This window comes from Thalassophryne amazonica, chromosome 6, assembly GCF_902500255.1.
Source record: "Thalassophryne amazonica chromosome 6, fThaAma1.1, whole genome shotgun sequence".
Taxonomy (NCBI): Eukaryota; Metazoa; Chordata; class Actinopteri; order Batrachoidiformes; family Batrachoididae; genus Thalassophryne; species Thalassophryne amazonica.
Genome location: NC_047108.1, coordinates 31,893,699 through 31,917,540, shown reverse-complemented (window position 1 = coordinate 31,917,540; position 23,842 = coordinate 31,893,699). Strand labels below are relative to the sequence as shown.

Sequence of the window (23,842 nt, the reverse complement as noted above, 5' to 3'; positions counted from 1 at the left end):
GAGATGGGAGTTGTGTTCGTGTTGGTGATCCTCCTGTCCTGTGCGGCAATAGCATTTCTTGTATATTCATCCGTGAATTGTTCTGTGAATTGTTCTGTAATTTATGTTTTGTAGCATGGCCGAAGCAGAGGGTCACCCCTTTGAGTCTGGTCTGCTTGAGGTTTCTTCCTCAGAGAGTTTTTCCTTACCACTGTTGCTCTGGCGGTTGCTAAGGTTAGACCTTACCTGTGTGAAGCGCTTTGAGGCAACTCTGTTGTGATTTGGTGCTATATAAATGAAAATAAATTGAACTGAAATTGAAAATTAACCTGCCGAGTGACATGCTGATGACAGTAGCCACTATACACCAACTTATCTACAAAGAAAGCTGGATACCCTTTAAATATAGCAGTGTGTACATAACATAGTACGTTTGCATTTAACTTATCCAGTATCTTTAACCACCCTAAGGAGGTGTGCATCTCATTCTCTGGCTGGGCCACTCAAGGACATTCACATAGCTGTCCTGAAGCCACTCCTTTGATAGCTCTGCTGTGAACTTAGGGCTAGTGTCCTGCTGAAAGATGAACCGTGTCCCCAGTCTGAGGTCAAGAGCGCTCTGGAGCAGGTTTTTATCCAGGATGTCTCTGTACATTGCTGCATTCATCTTTCCCTCAATTCTGACTAATCTCCCAATTCCTGCCACTGATAAACATCCCCACAGCCTGACGCTGACACGACCATGCTTCACTGTAGGGATGGTGCCTGGTTTCCTCCAAATATAACACTTGGCATTCACACCATTCACAGTTCATTCTTTGTCTCATCAGACCAGAGAATTTTGTTTGTCATGGTCTTTGATTCCTTCAGGTGCCTTTTGACAAACTCCAGGTGGGCTGCCATGTGCCTTTTACTGAGTGGCTTCTGTCTGGCCACTCTATCATAAAGGCCTGATTGGTGGAATTCTGCAGAGATGGCTGACCTTTTTGAAGGTTCTCCTCTCCCCACAGAGGAAGGCTGGAGCTCTGACAGAGTGACCATCGGGTTCTTGGTCACCTCCCTGACTAAGGCCCTTCTGCACCGCTCACTCAGTTTAGACGGATGGCCAGCTCTAGGAAGAGTCCTAGTAGATCCTAACTTTTTCCATTTATGGATGATGGAGGCCACTGTGCTCATTGGGACCTTCAAAGCAGCCAAAATGTGCCATTCCTGATTAGTACCTCAAAACAATCCTGTCTCTGAGGTCTACAGACAATTCCTTTGACTTCATGCTTGGTTTGTCATCTGATATACACTGTCAACTGTGGGACCTTATATGTAGACATGTGTGTGCCTTTCCAAATCATGTCCAATCAACTGAATTTACCCCAGGTGGACTCCAATTACGTTGTCAATTTTGAGCTTTTTGGCAAAGGCTGTGAATACTTATGTCCATGTAATCGTTTAGTTTTTTTTATTTTTAATACATTTGGAAATATCTTTAAAAATGTTTTTTCACATGGTCATTATGGGGTGTTGTGTGTGTATAATTTTGAGGGGAAAAATGACTTTTATCCATTTCTAAATAAGGCTGTAATCTAACAAAATGTGGAAAAAGTGAAGCATTGTGAATACTTTCTGGGTGCACCGTATATTTTCTGTCTTTTGTCCTTCTGGAAGAGGCAGAGCAGTGTACATTTTTGTCCATAGTTTTTCCCCATGAATGACTTTTTAATTTTTGGCACATTATATCCTGCATATGTTGCGAATTTTGAAAATTTGTAAAATAAACACTTTTCTGAGGTTGCAAGGTTGAAAACTATTGATAAAAGTTATTAAGATTTACTGGTAAATTAACCAAATGACAAAATTAACTTTTACTCCCATTTTTTAGGCAAGTCAAGGAATGTATACATGAATATTTTAAAGTCATTGAAGTAGGCATTGTACAAACTACTGTGCGTGCATATATAATTTAGTGGTGTAATGGACTGTAGTTGATCCGTATATGGACCTTGTGGCTTCATTTTGGACATATGATGCTTACTACTTGGTGTGTAGCAGTGAGAGAACTGAGCTGAGATTTACCAACAGCCAAGGATGTCTATGCAGTGATACCTCATTACCTACTGTAATACAGTAACAGGTACGCATAAAGTTAAACAGGTACCAGGGAAATGATCCAGAATTACACAAGCAACACAATCTAATCTAAACCACAAGTGCAACCAATTCTGTGGTTAATGACCACAGACTGGTTTTAATCTCAGGCTAACATTAGCCTATTATGTAGTACTGCTGATGCGTGAGCTGCTCACCTGCAGATTGACGTCAGCTGAGTGCTCACAGAGCACCCCCACTACGTCACTGAAGCCCTTGTTGACAGCGATGTGGAGCGCCGTGCACATAGAGTTGTTCAGAAGATTGACATTAGCTCCTTTGCTCAACAGCAAGCGGACAATCTCCCCCTGGTTACTAAACCACACACACACACACACACACACACACACACACACACACACACACACACACACACACACACACACACACACACACACACACACACACACACACACACACACACACACACACACACACACACACACACACACACACACAAAGACATAGATAAGTCCCCACTGTCCAATTCTGATGACCCATTCAACCCATTCAGACAATCCCAAAAGTTTTCAAATTACTTAACGCTGAGGTCAGAATTCATATGCTTTTCACATTTGTAACCGTTTTTCTCCACTTGGCGACACACCCGCCGAGGAACAAACTCTGGTTATTGGCGACTGTTTTGAGAAATGTGAGACAATTTTGAGACATGTTTAGCCGCATGTTCTCCCTGAATTGCTGGCGGTCTGAGTGGTGTCCAAAAAATTAGGTGGGCTTCATAGATAATTGGCAAAGCTTCTGAGGAAAACCTGGTCTTGTTAGGAGAGACGGCATCCATCCCACTTTGGATGGAGCAGCTCTCATTTCTAGAAATCTGGCCAATTTTCTTAAATCCTCCAAACCGTGACTATCCAGGGTTGGGACCAGGAAGCAGAGTTGTAGTCTTACACACCTCTCTGCAGCTTCTCTCCCCTGCCATCCCCTCATTACCCCATCCCCGTAGAGACGGTGCCTGCTCCCAGACCACCAATAACCAGCAAAAATCTATTTAAGCATAAAAATTCAAAAAGAAAAAATAATATAGCACCTTTAACTCCACCACAGACTAAAACAGTTAAATGTGGTCTATTAAACACTAGATCTCTCTCTTCTAAGTCCCTGTTAGTAAATGATATAATAATTGATCAACATATTGATTTATTCTGCCTTACAGAAACCTGGTTACAGCAGGATGAACATGTTAGTTTAAATGAGTCAACACCCCCGAGTCACACTAACTGCCAGAACGCTCGTAGCACGGGCCGAGGCGGAGGATTAGCAGCAATCTTCCACTCCAGCTTATTAATTAATCAAAAACCCAGACAGAGCTTTAATTCATTTGAAAGCTTGACTCTTAGTCTTGTCCATCCAAATTCGAAGTCCCAAAAACCAGTTTTATTTGTTGTTATCTATCGTCCACCTGGTCGTTACTGTGAGTTTCTCTGTGAATTTTCGGACCTTTTGTCTGACTTAGTGCTTAGCTCAGATAAGATAATTAAAGTGGGTGATTTTAACATCCACACAGATGCTGAGAATGACAGTCTCAACACTGCATTTAATCTATTGTTAGACTCGATTGGCTTTGCTCAAAATGAGTCCACCCACCACTTTAATCATACCTTAGATCTTGTTCTGACTTATGGTATTGAAATTGAAGACTTAACAGTATTCCCTGAAAACCCCCTTCTGTCTGATCATTTCTTAATAACATTTACATTTACTCTGATGGACTACCCAGCAGTGGGGAATAAGGTTCATTACAGTAGAAGTCTTTCAGAAAGCGCTGTAACTAGGTTTAAGGATATGATTCCTTCTTTATGTTCTCCAATGCCATATACCAACACAGGGCAGAGTAGCTACCTAAACTCTGTGAGTGAGATAGATTATCTCGTCAATAGTTTTATATCCTCTTTGAGGACAACTTTGGATGCTGTAGCTCCTCTGAAAAAGAGAACCTTAAATCAGAAGTGCCTGACTCCGTGGTATAACTCACAAACTCGCAGCTTAAAGCAGATAACCCGTAAGATGGAGAGGAAATGGCGTCTCACTAATTTAGAAGATCTTCACTTAGCCTGGAAAAAAGAGTCTGTTGCTCTATAAAAAAAGCCCTCCGTAAAGCTAGGACATCTTACTACTCATCACTAATTGAAGAAAATAAGAACAACCCCAGGTTTCTTTTCAGCACTGTAGCCAGGCTGACAAAGAGTCAGAGCTCTATTGAGCCGAGTATTCCTGTAACTAGTAATGACTTCATGACTTTCTTTGCTAATAAAATTTTAACTATTAGAGAAAAAATTACTCATAACCATCCCAAAGACATATCGTTCTCTTTGGCTGCTTTCAGTGATGCCAATATTTGGTTAGACTCTTTCTCTCCGATTGTTCTGTCTGAGTTATTTTCATTAGTTACTTCCTCCAAACCATCAACATGTCTATTAGACCCCATTCCTACCAGGCTGCTCAAGGAAGCCCTACCATTAATTAATGCTTCGGTCTTAAATATGATCAATCTATCTTTATTAGTTGGCTATGTACCACAGGTTTTTAAGGTGGCAGCAATTAAACCATTACTTAAAAAGCCATCACTTGACCCAGCTATCTTAGCTAATTATAGGCCAATCTCCAACTTTCCTTTTCTCTCAAAAATTCTTGAAAGGGTAGTTGTAAAACAGCTAACTGATCATCTGCAGAGGAATGGTCTATTTGAAGAGTTTCAGTCAGGGTTTAGAATTCATCATAGTACAGAAACAGCATTAGTGAAGGTTACAAATGATCTTCTTATGGCCTCAGACAGTGGACTCATCTTAGGCAGTATTATTAGACAGCATTGCTTAAATTTTCATTGTTACGCAGATGATACCCAGCTTTATCTATCCATGAAGCCAGAGGACACACACCAATTAGCTAAACTGCAGGATTGTCTTACAGACATAAAGACATGGATGACCTCTAATTTCCTGCTTTTAAACTCAGATAAAACTGAAGTTATTGTACTTGGTCCCACAAATCTTAGAAACATGGTGTCTAACCAGATCCTTACTCTGGATGGCATTACCCTGACCTCTAGTAATACTGTGAGAAATCTTGGAGTCATTTTTGATCAGGATATGTCATTCAATGCGCATATTAAACAAACATGTAGGACTGCTTTTTTGCATTTGCGCAATATCTCTAAAATTAGAAAGGTCTTGTCTCAGAGTGATGCTGAAAAACTAATTCATGCATTTATTTCCTCTAGGCTGGACTATTGTAATTCATTATTATCAGGTTGTCCTAAAAGTTCCCTGAAAGCCTTCAGTTAATTCAAAATGCTGCAGCTAGAGTACTGACAGGGACTAGAAGGAGAGAGCATATTTCACCCATATTGGCTTCTCTTCATTGGCTTCCTGTTAATTCTAGAATAGAATTTAAAATTCTTCTTCTTACTTATAAGGTTTTGAATAATCAGGTCCCATCTTATCTTAGGGACCTCATAGTACCATATCACCCCAATAGAGCGCTTCGCTCTCAGACTGCAGGCTTGCTTGTAGTTCCTAGGGTTTGTAAGAGTAGAATGGGAGGCAGAGACTTCAGCTTTCAGGCTCCTCTCCTCTGGAACCAGCTCCCAATTCGGATCAGGGAGACAGACACCCTCTCTGCTTTTAAGATTAGGCTTAAAACTTTCCTTTTTGCTAAAGCTTATAGTTAGGGCTGGATCAGGTGACCCTGAACCATCCCTTAGTTATGCTGCTATAGACTTAGACTGCTGGGGGGTTCCCATGATGCACTGTGTGTTTCTTTCTCTTTTTGCTCTGTATGCACCACTCTGCATTTAATCATTAGTGATTGATCTCTGCTCCCCTCCACAGCATGTCTTTTTCCTGATTCTTTCCCTCAGCCCCAACCAGTCCCAGCAGAAGACTGCCCCTCCCTGAGCCTGGTTCTGCTGGAGGTTTCTTCCTGTTAAAAGGGAGTTTTTCCTTCCCACTGTCGCCAAGTGCTTGCTCACAGCAGGTCGTTTTGACCGTTGGGGTTTTTCCGTAATTATTGTATGGCTTTGCCTTGCAATATAAAGCGCCTTGGGGCAACTGTTTGTTGTGATTTGGCGCTATATAAATAAAATTGATTTGATTTGATTTGATATGCTTGCAAAAACCACTACAGGACCAAAGTTTGCATGTAAGATTACAAAATCATCATGCTTCATGAACTAATATTTCACTTTTATCTTGCATGCCACCAACAAGACTGTTACTTTTCAACAAGTATTCATACCCTGAGAGATGGTATCAAAGGCCGATGATTTGAGTGTCTTATGTGAGTGAATTATCACGTAACAGGTAAGAAAAATAAAAATGCTCTACATACTGTGTAGTGCCTCCAAATCAAAAGACTTTGCATCATCTGTATACTCAAACATACAGGAAAAGAGCACATCTATTCTCACCCGAAAGCAGCGTAGTGCAATGCTGTGTCTCCATCTTCATCCTTAACCTCAATAGAGCTGTTGGCCTGCAGCAGTGCCTTCACTACCTCCATGTGGCCTTGGTGAGCAGCAACCTGCAGTGCAGTCTTTCCCTGGTTCTTGATGTCCACCTGCCAGTAAAACAAACACTGCTGCAAATTCATATTGCTGCTGCTGTTTGCACAACTGACTGGACACCGGCTGGAAATAATCTGCGCATTAACTGTAGCCACCTCTGTCATGCCATTGATCCATAATCCCAAACCAGCGTAATAGTCACGTGGTACAGATCATGCTGCTTTCATATGCTGGTGGTAGAAAAGGCATCATAGTGATCGTAACAGCAGAATTCCTGTGGTCTGCAGCGGCAAACTGTCAGTGACGACACAAGGCATCGTTTTTTTAATGCCAATGGCATGCCCACTGGGCAGTACGGTGGCTCAGTGGTTTGCACTGTTGCCTCAAACTGATAAGGTTCCAGGTTCGTTTTCCAGCTGGGTCTTTCTGTGTAGAGTTTGCATGTTCTCCCTGTGTTGAGTGGGTTCTCTCCCGGGGTGCTCAGACTTCGTCCTACTTCCAAAGACAGGGGAACTGTAAACTTTAAAATGATGGCAGGTGTAAGTGTGAATGTGTTTGTCTGCCTGTATGAGGCCCTGTGATAGATTGGCAGCCACCTCCAGTCTCACCCACTGACTGCTGGGATAAGCTCCGGTTCCAATATAACCCCTAATTGGAGTAAGCGGGTATAAAAAACAAATAACATGGACATAATTGACTTAAAGATCTAGAGTTTTAGTGTTTCCATAGCATTCTAACAAACAGGAAGCCCTGGCTCCGATAGCAGCTTTAAAAGTTAACTTTTTCTGAGGTTATAATAAATTAATACAGTTGTATGCAAAGGCTTGGGCACCCCTGATAATTTTCATGATTTTCCTTTATAAATCATTGGTTGTCTGGATCAGAAATTTCAGTTAAATATGTCATATAGCAAACACACTGACATTTGAGAAGTGAAATGACGTTTCTAGTATTTACAGAAAGTGTGCAATAATTATTTAAACAAAATTGGGCAGGTGCTTAAATTTGGGCACCCTTGTCATTTTATTGATTTGAATACATTTAGCACTAATTACCGTGTGCATAGTGCAAGTTTTCCATTTTGTATCACCACTCCTGCCTTCATAGTGGAGTTGCACAGAGAATAATTTTCTTTCAATAAAACATCAAATCTATGCTTGAATCTCCAATGTGCCTTCTGGCAAATTGTAGCTGAACTTTCAAGTGTTTTTTTTTTTTTTCTTTTTTTTTTATAGAAACCTTCTCTATACCACTTCATCATGAAGCTGTCTAACTGGTGATGCAACACTCAAAACCTGCACTTCAATTTCTTCAATCACAGGCACAGAAATCTATAACTTCTTCAGGGTTGTCCTGGTGTCTTTCCTCACTCTTCACCTTCTTATACAGTCAGTTTTGAGAACTGTCTACTCCACACAGATTTACCATAGAGTGCTAGACTGTTTGTATTTCTTCATAATTCATGTAAATAATGTCCAAGACATAGTCAGTGTCTTGGGAATATTCACATATCCATCCCCTAACTTGTCCGAAGAAAAGTGTATATAAAAGTGATTGTTTACATGTGCTATACGAAAGGGGGCACTTACTTATTCACACCATCATTTTGGCTTTTAGATTTTTAATTAATTTATATCAAACTGTAGAGATTTACTTTCACTGAGTTTTGGATTTTGGATGATTTTGGAAATTCTAATATACAAGGCCTGAATTTTTTTTTTTTTTGATGTCCTAATAAAAATCTAACATGTAAAGGGTCAAGAGGGCAAACATTTTTTCACAGCAGCGTAACTCAACATGCATATTCTCTCAGTTCCTATAACTGCTTCCTCCATTTAAGGGTCATGGAGGGGCTAGAGTCTATCCCTGCAGTCACAGGGCAAGAGGTAGGTACACCCTGGTCAGGATGCCAGTATCGCAGGGCCAACACGCATATTGTTTGATAAAACGGAAAACTGACCTTCAAAATTTTTAGCCAAGGTATGTCTAAACTTAAGTTGGCAACTGTATATCAAACTAATGACCTATTTCTGAAGCACAGTGAGGGCACCCATTTTATATCGAAGTTCAAAACAGGTGTTTCTGGCCACATTCAGAGAAAAAAAAATTAAGTGAGAGCAAACAGAAACTCCGCTCTGTATCCTTAGTAGTAATGAAAATGCAAACAGTAGATGAGTTGTGTGTTCCAGTCAAGCCCACTGAAATTTGCATCCACCAAATGATTAAGACCATACAACCATCAGTAGCTGCGGTTACATGGACCAAAAGTAATCTGATTGAACAACCAAATTGAACAATCAGATCAAAATCACACCATGTAAACAGCTCCATCTGATTAGAATAGCCCAATCCGATCGAAATTACAATCGGGTTAGAGGAGGTGGTGTAACCCTGTTTTTAACCCAATCGCGTTCCATGTAAACGGCACGTCGGATTGTCCGCCTGTGAGGAGCCTTACTGCGCATGTCTGTTACGTCACATCACCACGTGACGCTTCCTGCTCTGTGTTTGCGGAAATGGCGACGGAAAAAACAGAGCTGGACTTAACAAGAGCCAACACTCCTCGACGTTTTAAAAGAATTTACAATAAGTGGAAAAGCTTGACGGACGTAAGTTGGCAGCACAGACTTGTTGTGTCCAGAGTCAGCAGGTAAGTAGAGCAAATTAAAAACCGCAGGGAACCAACGAGCGCTTTCTACAAGGAGAAGCTAAACGAGCAGAAGCGGCGCGGCTCCAAACAGCTTCTCTTATTATGAATTAATGGAGTAATAATCGGAGGTCGACCCTCTCCAAGGAGGACACCGGAGTAGAAGTCGGTTTTCCACCGGAGGAAAGTTCACGCGAGTCACCGGAAAGCGGTAAGTCCTGATAAAATCACGCTAACTCAACGTTCCTTTTTTTAAATTTTTTTACGAGGCGTACTTTGAGCCAAAGGTGTGGATTTAGTTCAAGTTAACGTTGGGGATTCATGTTAAGTTATCCCATAAGTTTATTCTCGGAGTAAAGTGCATGAACACAGTCTGTCATCGAGTTAACCAACACTCTTTATCCTCATTCACTTTCGTACATCACGTTAATTTGTGCTCTCATATGAGAGATGATGATGATGTAAAGTGCACGTCGGAGGAGACTGATGACACCAGCTTAACACAACCTGAAGACCACACAGAGGAGGGTCCAGACAAAAAAAGTGGGTTTTTTTTTAAAGAGTAATATGCTGCAAAATAAAACTACAGTCAGTTATTGAAATTTCCTCTAGAGCTTGCTGAAAAAATAACGTTCAAAGTCATTGCATATTTATTTATTTATTTATCTGGAGTGCTTTATTTTTTAGAAATGGTAATATTACAAAGTTCCAGCAGAATATGACAGTTAATATTCTTTAGACAGTTGAGACACAAACATATTTTCATTTCAACTTTGTTTTCCTGTTTTGAGCTTTATGAAGTCAAAAGCTGTGTGGTTGAGTTACAACATATTTAAATATAGAAGCAGGATAACTTTTTGATATAATACATGACTGAGAGATCCACAAAGAGAAAACAAACATTTTTTTTTTGCTAACTGAAATTATACATTATTTCTAGATCGAAAGCCATAATCTAGTTATGCCAAGCTCCTATGTATGTTAATACAAAATACGTATGTTAGAAAGTTCATAGATACACATATGGACAGGTGGAATATTGTTCATGACATTTTTGTGTTGATGTGGTTTCAATTTTTTGTCTTTAAAAAAAAACATCCTACACATGATTTTTTTTTTTTTTTTAAGTATAAACTATCAAATTCACAGATATCATTTTGGGGGAGGGGGAACCTAAGAACTCAAAGACATGTTGAACTCATGACAAAGAAAGCCTGTTCGCACTCAGCTGGTTTACAATCAATGTTCATATTCTATAATGAGACCTGCAGGCTTTTTTTTCCTGATGATCTTGTAAATGACCTCTGCATTTACAAGATCAGATCAGGGCAGAGGTCATGTGAATATAGCAGTCAGTCTGCTTGAAGGCAGAGGTCATTTGATTATAGCAGTCAGTCTGCTCATGTTCACCATAAATCAAATACACTCTCACTACCTTCCTGTAGAGTAACTGGAAACTACTAATGAGAGATCAGCACTACAGAAGCAAAAAATATGCAAACAACGATGGTCCACTCATTGTTTCCTTGTATGTTAGACTGTACATATCAGCACAGCCCTAACGGCTGCATGAGATTCCCTTATCTCAACCGTTATTTTGTCATATGTGATGACAAACACCACTAATTTTTTTTGTACAGTGCACAAAATTTTGGAGAGCGTACTTATTCTATCTGAAATATTTTGGTCTTTAAATTCCCTGCCCCCTATCTTTGTTTGTTGGTGGAATGAGCTCTTGGAACAGGCAGCAGACTGCAGCAAAGATGAGGAGTGCTGCACTAACCTTGTCAGGATACTTCTGCACCAACTCCCGTACTTTGCTGGCAGTGCCATGTGCCGCCTCAATCACCAGCCGGCTGGGGTTGTCGTGCTCTGTAGACTGAGACAACAGCTTCTCTAACACTGAGATGACAGTACCTGATGTAAGACAAGAGTTGGAAAAGAGGGAGGCAAACAAAAGATAATAAAAATTGAGAAAAAGGGGTAGGCAGGTGAGACAAAAAAGATGAATTAGATCGACCAGTCTGATGTTGATAGCATGCTTAGAAACAAATCTTCCAGGTCAATGGGACTGTCAAAACCAAGTTCAAAAGAGGATCACTGGAATGAGTCAAAATGTCCTTACATGCAGCAACAAAACCTGGCTGCAAACATGCACTCAGGCATAAACAAGCACAGATGCATGCTGAGAATTTTGAGCAAGATGACCCTTGTCTGCAGAATCACCTCCAGCTGTAAACATGCACAATCATGACATGCTATAGACTGGAACACTTCAGGAGACTGAATTGTATATCCTGTTCACACACACTGACGACAGAAGCCAAACAGGAAATGGCCATCACTGCTGCTATGGGTAGCATATCTGCAACCTGTATTTAGCATGCATGGCAGAGGCAAAGCTAGAATGAGGACAGAAAAGGACGAAAAAGAAAAACATGAGGCAACACTGGAGCTGGCTGGATGAACTGATAGACATGAGCATCCTCATTCCAGCACAGGCCTTACTTCCAGATTCGTTGGGGTTCTCAGTTGTCATGAGGTTTGCATCCACCTCCACAGGTTGTGCCGACAGGCACGCAGGGTTGAACGTCCATGTCTGGGTCCCAAACGCCACACGAAGGTCACCATCAGCATAGACTTTCAACACCTTCCCAGCTTGGCCAAGAACCTTTCAAGGAAAAAAAAGTAAGATGAATATGGCATGGGTAAAGTGAGAATGCTTTCTTCTTCCAAGGGAAGGAAAAAAAAAAACAAAAAAAAAAACAAATCAAGAAAAGCAAAAGTGAAGACAAACAAGTTAAACTAATTTTCAGCCTGTGCTGAACAGAAACTGTTCATGGTTGGGAGTGTCAGATAGACATTTATCAATAAGTAGACCATTAGATTTTAAGAGCATTATGGGGCATTCATCATCACATTATGTTATCATACTGGAGCCATGCTGTCCGTCCACTCTCCATGGCCAGCCTGCAGTCTCTTAACACTCTCCATGTCCTCCAATACTCTTACTAGTTCACCCACTCCAAAAGTGTTCACCTGCAAGAAAAAAACAAAGACACAAAAGTTTCACTGTATTAAGATAATACTTCAAGAAAACTCTAGCAATACTACAATAATGTTTGCATTGAGAAACTTAATGGCAGCAGCTGTCATATCTGTCTGCTGACCTCCCAAGTCTCTACAAGAGGCACTGACCACAACCCTCCAAAATGTATGCACATTTGAAAAACCTCACTAAATATCCCCGTCAGCTGAAGGCCAGAAACAGGACATAGAAATACATTCAGTCAGTCCATGTGTCAATCATATTTCTTGTGTCCATAATAACTACACAATAACAAGAAAATTGATTAGATTATCAACAGATTTGTTAAGGGCATCCCAAGTAAGTGCATCTCAAAACAATTTGATTTTGAGAACGATGGCTTTCAATAAGATCCCCTAAGGACCCCCCACCCCCCACTTTAAAGCATCGGCACTTGTAATTAATTATTGTCCAGCAGCCATGATTTTTTGTTTGTTTGTTTTTGTCAGTATCAGCTGGAAATTTTTCTTTTGCAGACCCTAACCAATCAGCCACAAAAACACATCAACAATGGCCAACATAAATTCTAAACCTTCAGCCAATTACCCTCCTGTTATCAGCCCAACCAGCTAGCATTTTGTTGTAGGCTTGAACTGCAATTCTCCTGCCAATCGCTTAACCAGCTAGCCTTCAACTGTTTGCTGAGTAAGTTAGCCTTCTGCTGGGGGCTGGATTAGCCTGCTTCTTGCTGTCATCCTGCCAGTCTGTGTGACCAGCAGTTCTCTTGTCGCCAAGCTGAATCATCATGTTCCTGTTTTTGTCTTGATCAACAAGCTTTTGTCATTGGCTCAACCTCTCAAAAAAGCTTTGTTGGCTTGCTTGCTAACCATTAGGGATTGGCTAGGCCAGCTAAATGCATATTAATAACAAGAGCAATCAGAGATTTCTGACATCCACCAATCCGGATCCGGATCACCTCCAAAATTTAATGGAGTCTTCCATAACCTAATATCTATCTGTGGTACAAATTCGGTGAGAATCTATGAAGTAGTTTTGAAGTAATCCTTCAAAGCCTATATAAAGTGAAATCTTGATCCAGAATCTGGATCAGGATCTGGATCACCTCCAAAATTTAATGGAGTCTTCCATGGCTGAATATGTATCCGTGGTGAAAATCTGGTGAGAATCCAGGAAGTAGTTTTGAAGTAATCCTTCAAAGCGTATATAAACTGAAATCTTGACCCAGAATCCAGATTTTGATCACCTGCAACATTTAATGGAGTCTTCCATGGCCTAATATGTATCCATGGTGAAGATGTGGTGAGAATCCGTGAAGTAGTTTTGACATAATCCTTCAATGACTATATCAAGTGAAATCTTGATCCAGAATCCGGATTCGGATCCGGATCACCTCCAAAATTCAGTGAAGTCTTCCATGGCCTATTATCTATCTGTGGCACAAATGTGTGAGATGGAGTGTTTTTCCTGTGGCGCCGGGCCATGAGTGGCTGCCTGCCGACGCGCCAATCCGTCTACACGTCTTTCATTACAAAATCTCCTTCAACAGTGGAATGTTTGGATAAACTGCTGATCCCGACCTCTTCTGAAACTTCTCTGTTCTCTCATGACGTCCTGGGTCAACAGAGGCTTAAATTTGGAAGTTTTCAACTCGAAACAGGCTGACAACGGCGGCTTGGAGCGCGGCGCGCTCTCCGACTCCGTGGGTTGTCCTTAAAGCGACAGTAACACTCCATAATCTTTCATCAGCCCTTAAAATTTTCACCGAAAACCAGCTGAATTTCTCGAATGGTGTCCACTCGGATGTGCCTTACAGTTTCTGAAAAAAATTTTGATCAAGCAAAGCGGCAGTCTCTAAGCCATTCCTAAACAATGAAAAAATAGACGGGAGGGGTGGACCACTCCTCACTCAAGGCCTGCCCACAGGCGAATGACACAACCGACAGGCGTGAAAAAACTCACGCATGCGCACGAGGGTTCAAGCTTGTCTGATGTAATCGCACGTGATTCAAATCCATATCGTTTTTGAAAAAAATAAAAGGTCGGTTTCTTTTCTAATAGACCTCGTATATTAAAAACTCCTTAAATTATATGCCTGGGGAGTTGACACAGCAACCACAGATAACAGCACTGTTGCAAGAAATAAAGGAACTAAAGCTACTAAGGAGAAAGATTGCATGATTTTTAAAGCAAAGAATACCGTAGATCATTTAGGACAACTGGACTTTCGTTGACTTTCGTTGGCATCGTTTAACCTTTGCGCAGCTTCGTTCCTGCAGCTGGCACTTCGTCAGGATTTTTAAACCGTTGAAAAATTTGAACGAAGGGCAAGGAAAACCTCAATTCGTCTGTTTTTCGTTTTGTTGCTGTTCTTGACGTTTTTAATCGTTTGTTTAGTTTTTGTAATGTTATTGTTTAATTTGACTTTGTTTGAGCAGCTGAATGTTTTCACACAGTGCAGAAGCTGGTTTGTGAGCACTGATGCTGCTGCTGCATTCATGTATCGTTGGAAATTACAGGGCAAACTCAGCCTGTTTGCTTGAATTTTTTTTTATCTGGGTGGGGAGTCAGCTTCACTGGGCTCAGGCACCTTATATAGGCCAGAATTAAGATTTTGTGTGGATATAATGAATTATTTTGCCACAAGCAACTGCTGAATTTGAAACAACAAAAACGATGTGTAATTTCCGACAGTACTTGAATGCAGCAGCAGCAGTTGCTGAGTGCGCTTATTATTTTTTATTAAATATAACAATATGAGTGTAGGAATGACAATCCAGCCCTTATGTACATGTGGCAACAGGTAGATGATTCAGATGATTATAAAAAAGAGCTGTTCTGGAAGGCAGAAGTCACGTTGTGGATCAGCTGCAGCTGGTTGAAATAACCGCACATGTGAGTCAATGTGCGCTTTCACGCGCACTGATCAATTTACTGCTCTGATATATTCAATCATCTTTACACTTATATTTATTCCCCCTTTTGACAGTTTTCTGTTTTATATATATATATATATATATATATATATATATATATATATATATATATATATATATATATATATATCTTAATTAACACAACACAATGATACAGCAGTGACCACGGCACACCAGAGTTTGTGTGTGTTTTTTTTTTTTTTTTTATTGGAGCAAGACTGAGCATGCAGCGTGTCAACAGACAGTGTGGGTTCTGATGATGTAGATGATCCCTCGTTTGTTGCTCTGGTTCCTGAACAGAAACTGTTCAGGAACCAGAGCAGGTGGTCCACCGATGTGCACACAGATCTCCACAGCTCCTGTTTGCAGTTTCTCCAAGACTCAGGCACTATGAGGTGCATCCCAGCGCTGAGTCCTGGAACGCAAAGATGCAGACAAACACTGCTCCAGCTGTGGCTCCAGGCACGTTTCATTTAAAGCATAGAGATTGTGAGCTTCGGTTTTGTTAAGTTCCTCTTTCGTCCCTTTTACAATCTTGCCTCGCAGACTGTTCAGTGATAAAGCTCTTTCGTCCACCTTTTCTCAACGAATTGTGACTTTTTTTTACTTTTTCCCTTCGTTTAGGAATCGTAATGTGCCGTGTGACTGGGCCATAAGTCTGGATTCTGGAAAAGGAGGGATGAAAGCCGTGCATGTGAAAGACCTTTAGGAAGTAGAGAAATTCAGAACTCTTTGATCTGAATAAACTCAAAAGTACTGTCCTTGTACAGTACATGGTGATAAAACTGGTCATGTCTTGGAAGATAAATCAATTAGTCAGACTGAATTATTATGTTTGCTTGTTTTAATGGTTGATGAATTATGGCTTGTCTGATGCCCATAGCTGGGTTTACAGGGAAAGGTTTATTGTTTGCTCATGTGAATATTTGTCATCTTAGATATAAAAATAAATGAACTTCAGTTTAACTTGACATTTAATCATGTTCATGTATTAGCTCTTTCTGAGACCCATTTAGACTCTACATTTGTTGATAGTGATTTCCAGTTTCAAAAGTACAAGCGTCATGGGTGAGACAGGAATGGGTGTGGAGTGGAGTTGCTTTATACGTTAATAATGCTATTCCTAGCAAACTTCAGTCAGACTGAATGAGACATGATTTGGAGATCATTTGGGTTCAGCTACACACGAAGCCACTTCAGATTGGATGTTGTCATAGACCGCAGAATGCCAATAAATCATGCTCAGATGAGATCCGTGAGCAGCTACAAACTGTCAGGAAAAAAAAAACAAACAAACAGAAAACGGGGCAGCGTGGTGGCTTAAGCCGTGGTCACAACCCGCCGTACTTGCATGTGCGTGCAGTCTACTTGCAAAAACGTGGGCTAAATTTGGAGATTCGTACGTCGTAAGTACTGCCTCAGTACGAATTTAGGAGCACGCAGACACGCCGTAGAGGTTTTAGTGCATGCAGAACTTTCGCTGCGGTCAGGCTGCGGATTCACCAGCAGTACAGATGACACACGTTGTGAGTACTGCCTCAGTACGGATTCAAAGCAGCACATTTTCATTCAATTACTATTGAATTAACCAAATCCGTACGTAGGCAGTACGGATTACGGCACTCACCACATACTATGGAGGCCGACAGACTTGCATGCACAACGCAGCTTCTCACTTCAACTTGGACTTTATTTCCAAACGTCAGCAACACACACTCCACAGCTTCAGTCTGATAACTAGCTGTAACTTTTCGAGGCAAGTAAACACTTGTACAACTGACCGCTGCAGGCTGGACATGCTCATGCATCGCCGATGCCGAATAACACCTGCCGCTCCGGTCCGCTCATAAAAAAGAAAAGCGACCCCACACACACACACTGCTTTATTGTCAACTCTCTTTATCGTTACACTCCTAGAGATGTGCGTTGAACGTACTCCCTCCCTCCTCTTGCTACTGCCTCCGTACGTTTTCACAAAAACGTAGTGGCCATGGCATCCGCAGAAAACATACGGCGAAAAAAAAAACGCACAGTGGGTTGTGACCGGCGCTTTAGTGGTTAGTGCTGTTGCCTTGCAGCAAGAAGGTCATGAGATTGTGTCTCACCTGGGGCCTTCCTGTGTGGAGTTTGCATGTTCGCTCTATGTTTGCATGGGTTCCCTCTGGGTGCTCCAGTTTCCACCCACATTAAAAGACATGCAGGTTCGGTGAATTGGAAACATTAAATTGACCACAGGTGTGCGTTGGGACGTGGATGTGTTTGTCTGTCGATATATGGCCCTGCGATAGACTGGCATCATGTCCAGGGTGTACCCTACCTCATGCCCTATGACTGCTAGTATAGGCTCCAGCCCCTGTGACCCTTAATTGGAGAAAGCAGGTGTAGAAAATGAATGCTAACAGAGAAAAATTTGTTTTAGGGGATTTCAATATTGACTGGTTATGTCAGAAATGTACTGCTAAGAAGAAGTTACATCAACGTCTCTTTGTAGTTTGACCCAGATTATATCCACTTCAACTAGAGTTTGTACAACTTAGGCGGTTACAAATCTTCACGCATCAATCACATTCATTCAAAGAGCTTTGTGTTAACATAGTTTGTTTTAACAGACCCTTCCGTGGAGCTGTATGGTTAGAAGTTCTCCAAGGCTTGATCAGGAGTTAAAATCTTTGATGCTCAGAGATTTTTTGAATGAATGAATGAATTTATTTGGCACACAGACTCAACAATAACAAAAAACTGATACACAAGACAACTCCACAGTGACGTGTGACCAAAAGGGGGTGAGCAGAAGCAAAGCTAATAAACGCCCACCCCATCCATCCATCCATCCATCCATACATACATGTATACTCATTACCAACCCCAAGAGCAAGCACACAGGCAACAGTGGTAAGGAAAAACTCCCTCCGATGTATTGAGGAAGAAACCTCAAGCAGACCAGACTCTAAGGGGTGACCCTCTGCTTGGGCCATGCTACAAACACATTTAACACAACACAAACTCAATTCCCATCATAAACATATCTAGTGAACACCATATGTTTATCTACATACATATATACACATACCTACATACACCTGAATGAATGATGATACATACATGTGCGCACACACACACACACACACACACACACACACACACACACACACACACACACACACACACACACACACACACACACACACACACACACACACACACACACACACACACTTATATGCATATATTTGTCCATAATTAAACAATACCTATAATTCAAATCATATTTTCTTCACTGTAATACTTTGTTATAATATTCTTTTTAAATAATCTCTTGAAAAATACTAAAGTGCCACACATTCTAATCTCTGTTGGACATTCATTCCACTTCTTCACCCCAATCACAGACAGACAAAAACCCTTTGCATTTGTTCTTACTGGTGGTTTCTTAAAAATTGCACAACCTCGTAAACTGTAACTGGATTCCCTCAATCTGAACAGATTCTGGATATGTATCGGTAAGGCTTGGCTTTTTGCTTTAAACAAAGTTTGACTTGTGATGTAATCCACCAAATCTCTAAATTTTAATAAATTTAAAGACACAAATAGAGAATGTGTTGGTTCACGGTAATGTTTATTGCAGATGATTCTTATAGCTCGTTTTTGTAAAAGAAATATTTGATTTGTGTTTTCCCACATCTCAACACAATATGTCATGTATGGAGTTATTAAGGAGTAACCCTTTTTGTGAAAGTATGTCTTTAGTTTTATACAAAATGGTGATGGATTTTGACATTTCTGATTTGACATAAGTTATATGTGATTTCCAGCTGAGTTTGTTATCAATTATAACACCTAGGAATTTGTTCTCCGTTACTAATTCTAATTCCATATTGTTTATAGTAAGGTTTCTACATTTAGGTACTTGTTTATTTCCAAATATAATATATTTAGTTTTCCCAAGGTGGAGTGACAATTTATTAGCATCAATTCAAGCCTTAAACTTTTTCAACTCATTCTCCACCATGTCCAGAAGCTGTTCTAGATTATCACCACTACTGAAGACAGTTGTATCATCTGCAAATAAAATACACTTTAGTGATTGCGACACCCGACCTATATCATTAATATATAAAATAAATAACAAGGGACCAAGCACAAAGCCCTAATAATTACAAATAGCAATAATTACAGCAAAATGATCTAGCTGGTCACTTGACTGATCAATAGAAAGAAGGTTGACAAATAGTAAGTCCCTTCGGCTGCTCCCTTGTTTGCACTCGGGGTCGCCACAGCAAATCCAAAGTGGATCTGCATGTTGAATTGGCACAAGTTTTACGCCGGATGCCCTTCCTGACGCAACTCCACATTACATGGAGAAATGTGGCAGGGGTGGGATTTGAACCCGGAACCTTCTGAACTGAAACCAAGCGCATTAACCACTTGGCCACCACCCCTGCAGAAGGTTGACAAATGCTGTGTATAAAATGAATATCAGGGTACTACAAAAAGTTGTTGGCCTCAACCAAAACAAAGGTATGTGGAGGGTCAAGATGTGACCATCTTCTGCCAGGGGATAGTGAAGCATGAACAGAAGAATCTTGAACCTTCAATGATTATGAAGGTTGAGTTAATGTTCTGTTATATGGTCTGTTGCTAACAAAAAGGGTATACATCAGAGTCATCAGGAGATGACATATACCCCCCGTCCCAACAGATCAGTAATACAAAGTGTAAAGAGGGTCGCCCAAGTACACAAGTATGCTAAATATGAATGAAACTGGTCAACTAGTTCTTGAGATATCACGCTAACAAGGGTAGTAATAACAATATCTTGAATGTCTCACTGTGACGTTGAAATTGACGTTGAAATTACTGATATTCATAAGTGGTTACAATGCTTTTTGTTTTTGTTTGTTTATTTTAAACTGGACTTCACTTGGGTCTAAATGTTTGTAAAGAAAGCCATGTTAGGCTCTACTCAGTTATTGTTAATCTTGCAGGAAAAGTTCTTCCTAGGCACAATTTGTTTTTTAAACAGCCTGTTTTTTAGAGAGCTTTCACAGAATGGAATATTTTACCTGATGATATCAGAAATTTAACCTGTACGTACATTTTTAACGTCCATCTAAAATATTTTGTTTGGTTGTTTGTTTGAACTATGTGAATGATTAGACTGGAATTTTATTGAGTGTACTGACTACAGTGCTATCTGGGGTTTTAGCACATTGTTATATTTTCATTGTTGTATATTGTGTGACTTTGGGTGTAAACTTTTCTTTTGATTAAGGGCCCCAGTAAGACTAGCAACTGCTTAGGCAGAAGGTACTGGGGATCCTAATAAATAAATAAATACAAACAAATAAGCAATCAAGTTCTGGATACTGAAAGCAGACATGCCAATACTCTATTTACCCAATTCCCAATGTGATAGCATGGTTAAGTTAGCAGCACAGCTAGTTGTTTTTATTCCACACACAGTATCACAACACAAAAGTCATGTTTCATTCAAATTTAGTTCCCAAAGTGATCAAGCCAACACTAAGGGCCCATTCACACATAGTACGAAGTTGGTCGAACTGCACCTTAACCCCCAATCTCAATTCTCTTTTGTACCCCTTCCCCTTGGCCCTACCCCTACCCCTTTAAAACAAGGGGTAAGGTGAAGGGATATTCCTCTAGCCCTATGAATTGAGACACCCCTCCGCCTTAGGAGAAAAAAAACTGCCCGTGTCAAACTGCCGTTTTCACTGTTTGTTAACATCGCAACATGTTGCAGCAGCCTGTTTGCTCTTTTTATTTTCTCGCCTTTCTGCATAAATGCAAAGAAATAGAAGTCGCAGCTTTCGACGCATTGCAATCATGTCATGTTAATTAATTCAATTAATTTGTAATTTATAATAATAATAATAATAATAATTAATAGTATTAATAATTGATTAATTAGTAATTGATTAATGTTAATACTAATAATAATGAATCAATAATAGTAATAATTAATTTAGTTTGATTAATCATTGATTGATTGATTAGTAATTAATTAATTAGTAATTAAAATAATTTATAATAATAATAATTTATTCATTTATATAGCACCAAATCACGGCTAATCGCCTCAAGGCGCTTCACAAACATCATTTAAAAGCAGAATAAAATGAAATAAGATTAGAACACAATAAAAAATTTAAAACATAAATACACTCAACAAAAATATAAACGCAACACTTTTGGTTTTGCTCCCATTTTGTATGAGATGAACTCAAAGATCTAAAACTTTTTCCACATACACAATATCACCATTTCCCTCAAATATTGTTCACAAACCAGTCTAAATCTGTGATAGTGAGCACTTCTCCTTTGCTGAGATAATCCATCCCACCTCACAGGTGTGCCATATCAAGATGCTGATTAGACACCATGATTAGTGCACAGGTGTGCCTTAGACTGCCCACAATAAAAGGCCACTCTGAAAGGTGCAGTTTTGTTTTATTGGGGGGGGATACCAGTCAGTATCTGGTGTGACCACCATTTGCCTCATGCAGTGCAACACATCTCCTTCGCATAGAGTTGATCAGGTTGTCAATTGTGGCCTGTGGAATGCTGGTCGACTCCTCTTCAATGGCTGTGCGAAGTTGCTGGATATTGGCAGGAACTGGTACACGCTGTCGTATACGCCGGTCCAGAGCATCCCAAACATGCTCAATGGGTGACATGTCCGGTGAGTATGCCGGCCATGCAAGAACTGGGACATTTTCAGCTTCCAAGAATTGTGTACAGATCCTTGCAACATGGGGCCATGCATTATCCTGCTGCAACATGAGGTGATGTTCTTGGATGTTTGGCACAACAATGGGCCTCAGGATCTCCTCACGATATCTCTGTGCATTCAAAATGCCATCAATAAAATGCACCTGTGTTCTTCATCCATAACAGACGCCTGCCCATACCATAACGCCACCGCCACCATGGGCCACTCGATCCACAACATTGACATCAGAAAACCACTCACCCACACGACGCCACACACGCTGTCTGCCATCTGCCCTGGACAGTGTGAACCGGGATTCATCCGTGAAGAGAACACCTCTCTAATGTGCCAAACGCCAGCGAATGTGAGCATTTGCCCACTCAAGTCGGTTATGACGACGAACTGGAGTCAGGTCGAGACCCCGATGAGGACGACGAGCATGCAGATGAGCTTCCCTGAGACGGTTTCTGACAGTTTGTGCAGAAATTCTTTGGTTATGCAAACCGATTGTTTCAGCAGCTGTTCAAGTGGCTGGTCTCAGACGATCTTGGAGGTGAACATGCTGGATGTGGAGGTCCTGGGCTGGTGTGGTTACACATGGTCTGCGGTTGTGAGGCTGGTTGGATGTACTGCCAAATTCTCTGAAACGCCTTTGGAGACGGCTTATGGTAGAGAAATGAACATTCAATACACGAGCAACAGCTCTGGTTGACATTCCTGCTGTCAGCATGCCAATTGCATGCTCCCTCAAATCTTGCGACATCTGTGGCATTGTGCTGTGTGATAAAACTGCACCTTTTAGAGTGGCCTTTTATTGTGGGCAGTCTAAGGCACACCTGTGCACTAATCATGGTGTCTAATCAGCATCTTGATATGGCACACCTGTGAGGTGGGATGGATTATCTCAGCAAAGGAGAAGTGCTCACTATCACAGATTTAGACTGGTTTGTGAACAATATTTGAGGGAAATGGTGATATTGTGTATGTGGAAAAAGTTTTAGATCTTTGAGTTCATCTCATACAAAATGGGAGCAAAACCAAAAGTGTTGCGTTTATATTTTTGTTGAGTGTAAGTAAAAGAAGTAAAAGAATAAAAAGAATAAAAAAAGACACAATCATATAAAATACTAATAAAACAGGAAAACAGTTTATTTATTTAAAATAAATAAACACTTGAAATATATCAGTCTGTGTGCAATGAATGTATACATTAAACAAGTTTCACTTTTTGAATGGAATTACTGAAATCAACTTTTTCATGATATTCTAATTATATGACCAGCACCTGTATGTATGTTATGGGCTGCATCTAGTTCTGTTAACCTGATATTTCTTTTTCAAATTCTCCCATTTTTTGCATCCAGCACTATTTCCTTTAGAACTTTCCTTGACAAACAATATCAGTCTATTAGGATGTCAGGTTATGTGTTACACATATACTTGTGTGTGTATATATTTTCCAACTTATTCCCATTGATGAAACTTCTCATTTTCTTATTAGGAGAGGAGTGTACTCAGGGCTCCCTGTTTGTTTACAAAATACACACGTTACACACCTTGAAATCCAACAGCAGGGATCATTATTATCCAAAGATTTATGAACATACAAATTAACATGCTTATCCTTTATCGTGATTTTCTCCATTGTGAGATATAAAAGTGTCTTATCGTAGCGTTCGTGTGTATGTGCATTAGAACACCTCAGCGCATGAGCAACGTTACAATATTCTTCAGAACGACAACATACGCAACATGCATCCAGCAGCATACACGTTGCTGTCATAGGCAACGGCCTGTAAAGTTATTTGGCAAGTTATAACTTTCTAAACAGCGTAATTTGCAA

At 40.4% G+C, this 23,842-nt stretch overlaps 1 protein-coding gene across 3 annotated transcripts in view; it reads right to left on the bottom strand.

The window, feature by feature from the left end:
- mib2 (mindbomb E3 ubiquitin protein ligase 2) overlaps positions 1–23,842 on the bottom strand; it is a 231,775-nt gene that overhangs the window by 71,177 nt on the left and 136,756 nt on the right. For all 3 annotated transcript variants that reach the window (XM_034171927.1, XM_034171926.1, XM_034171925.1), the window contains 5 exons: positions 12,222–12,326; positions 11,796–11,958; positions 11,071–11,204; positions 6,545–6,693; positions 2,277–2,433 (listed from right to left, as the gene is read on the bottom strand). In XM_034171927.1, the coding sequence (XP_034027818.1) occupies positions 2,277–2,433; positions 6,545–6,693; positions 11,071–11,204; positions 11,796–11,958; positions 12,222–12,326 (708 nt within the window). The remainder of the gene's footprint in view (positions 1–2,276; positions 2,434–6,544; positions 6,694–11,070; positions 11,205–11,795; positions 11,959–12,221; positions 12,327–23,842) is intronic.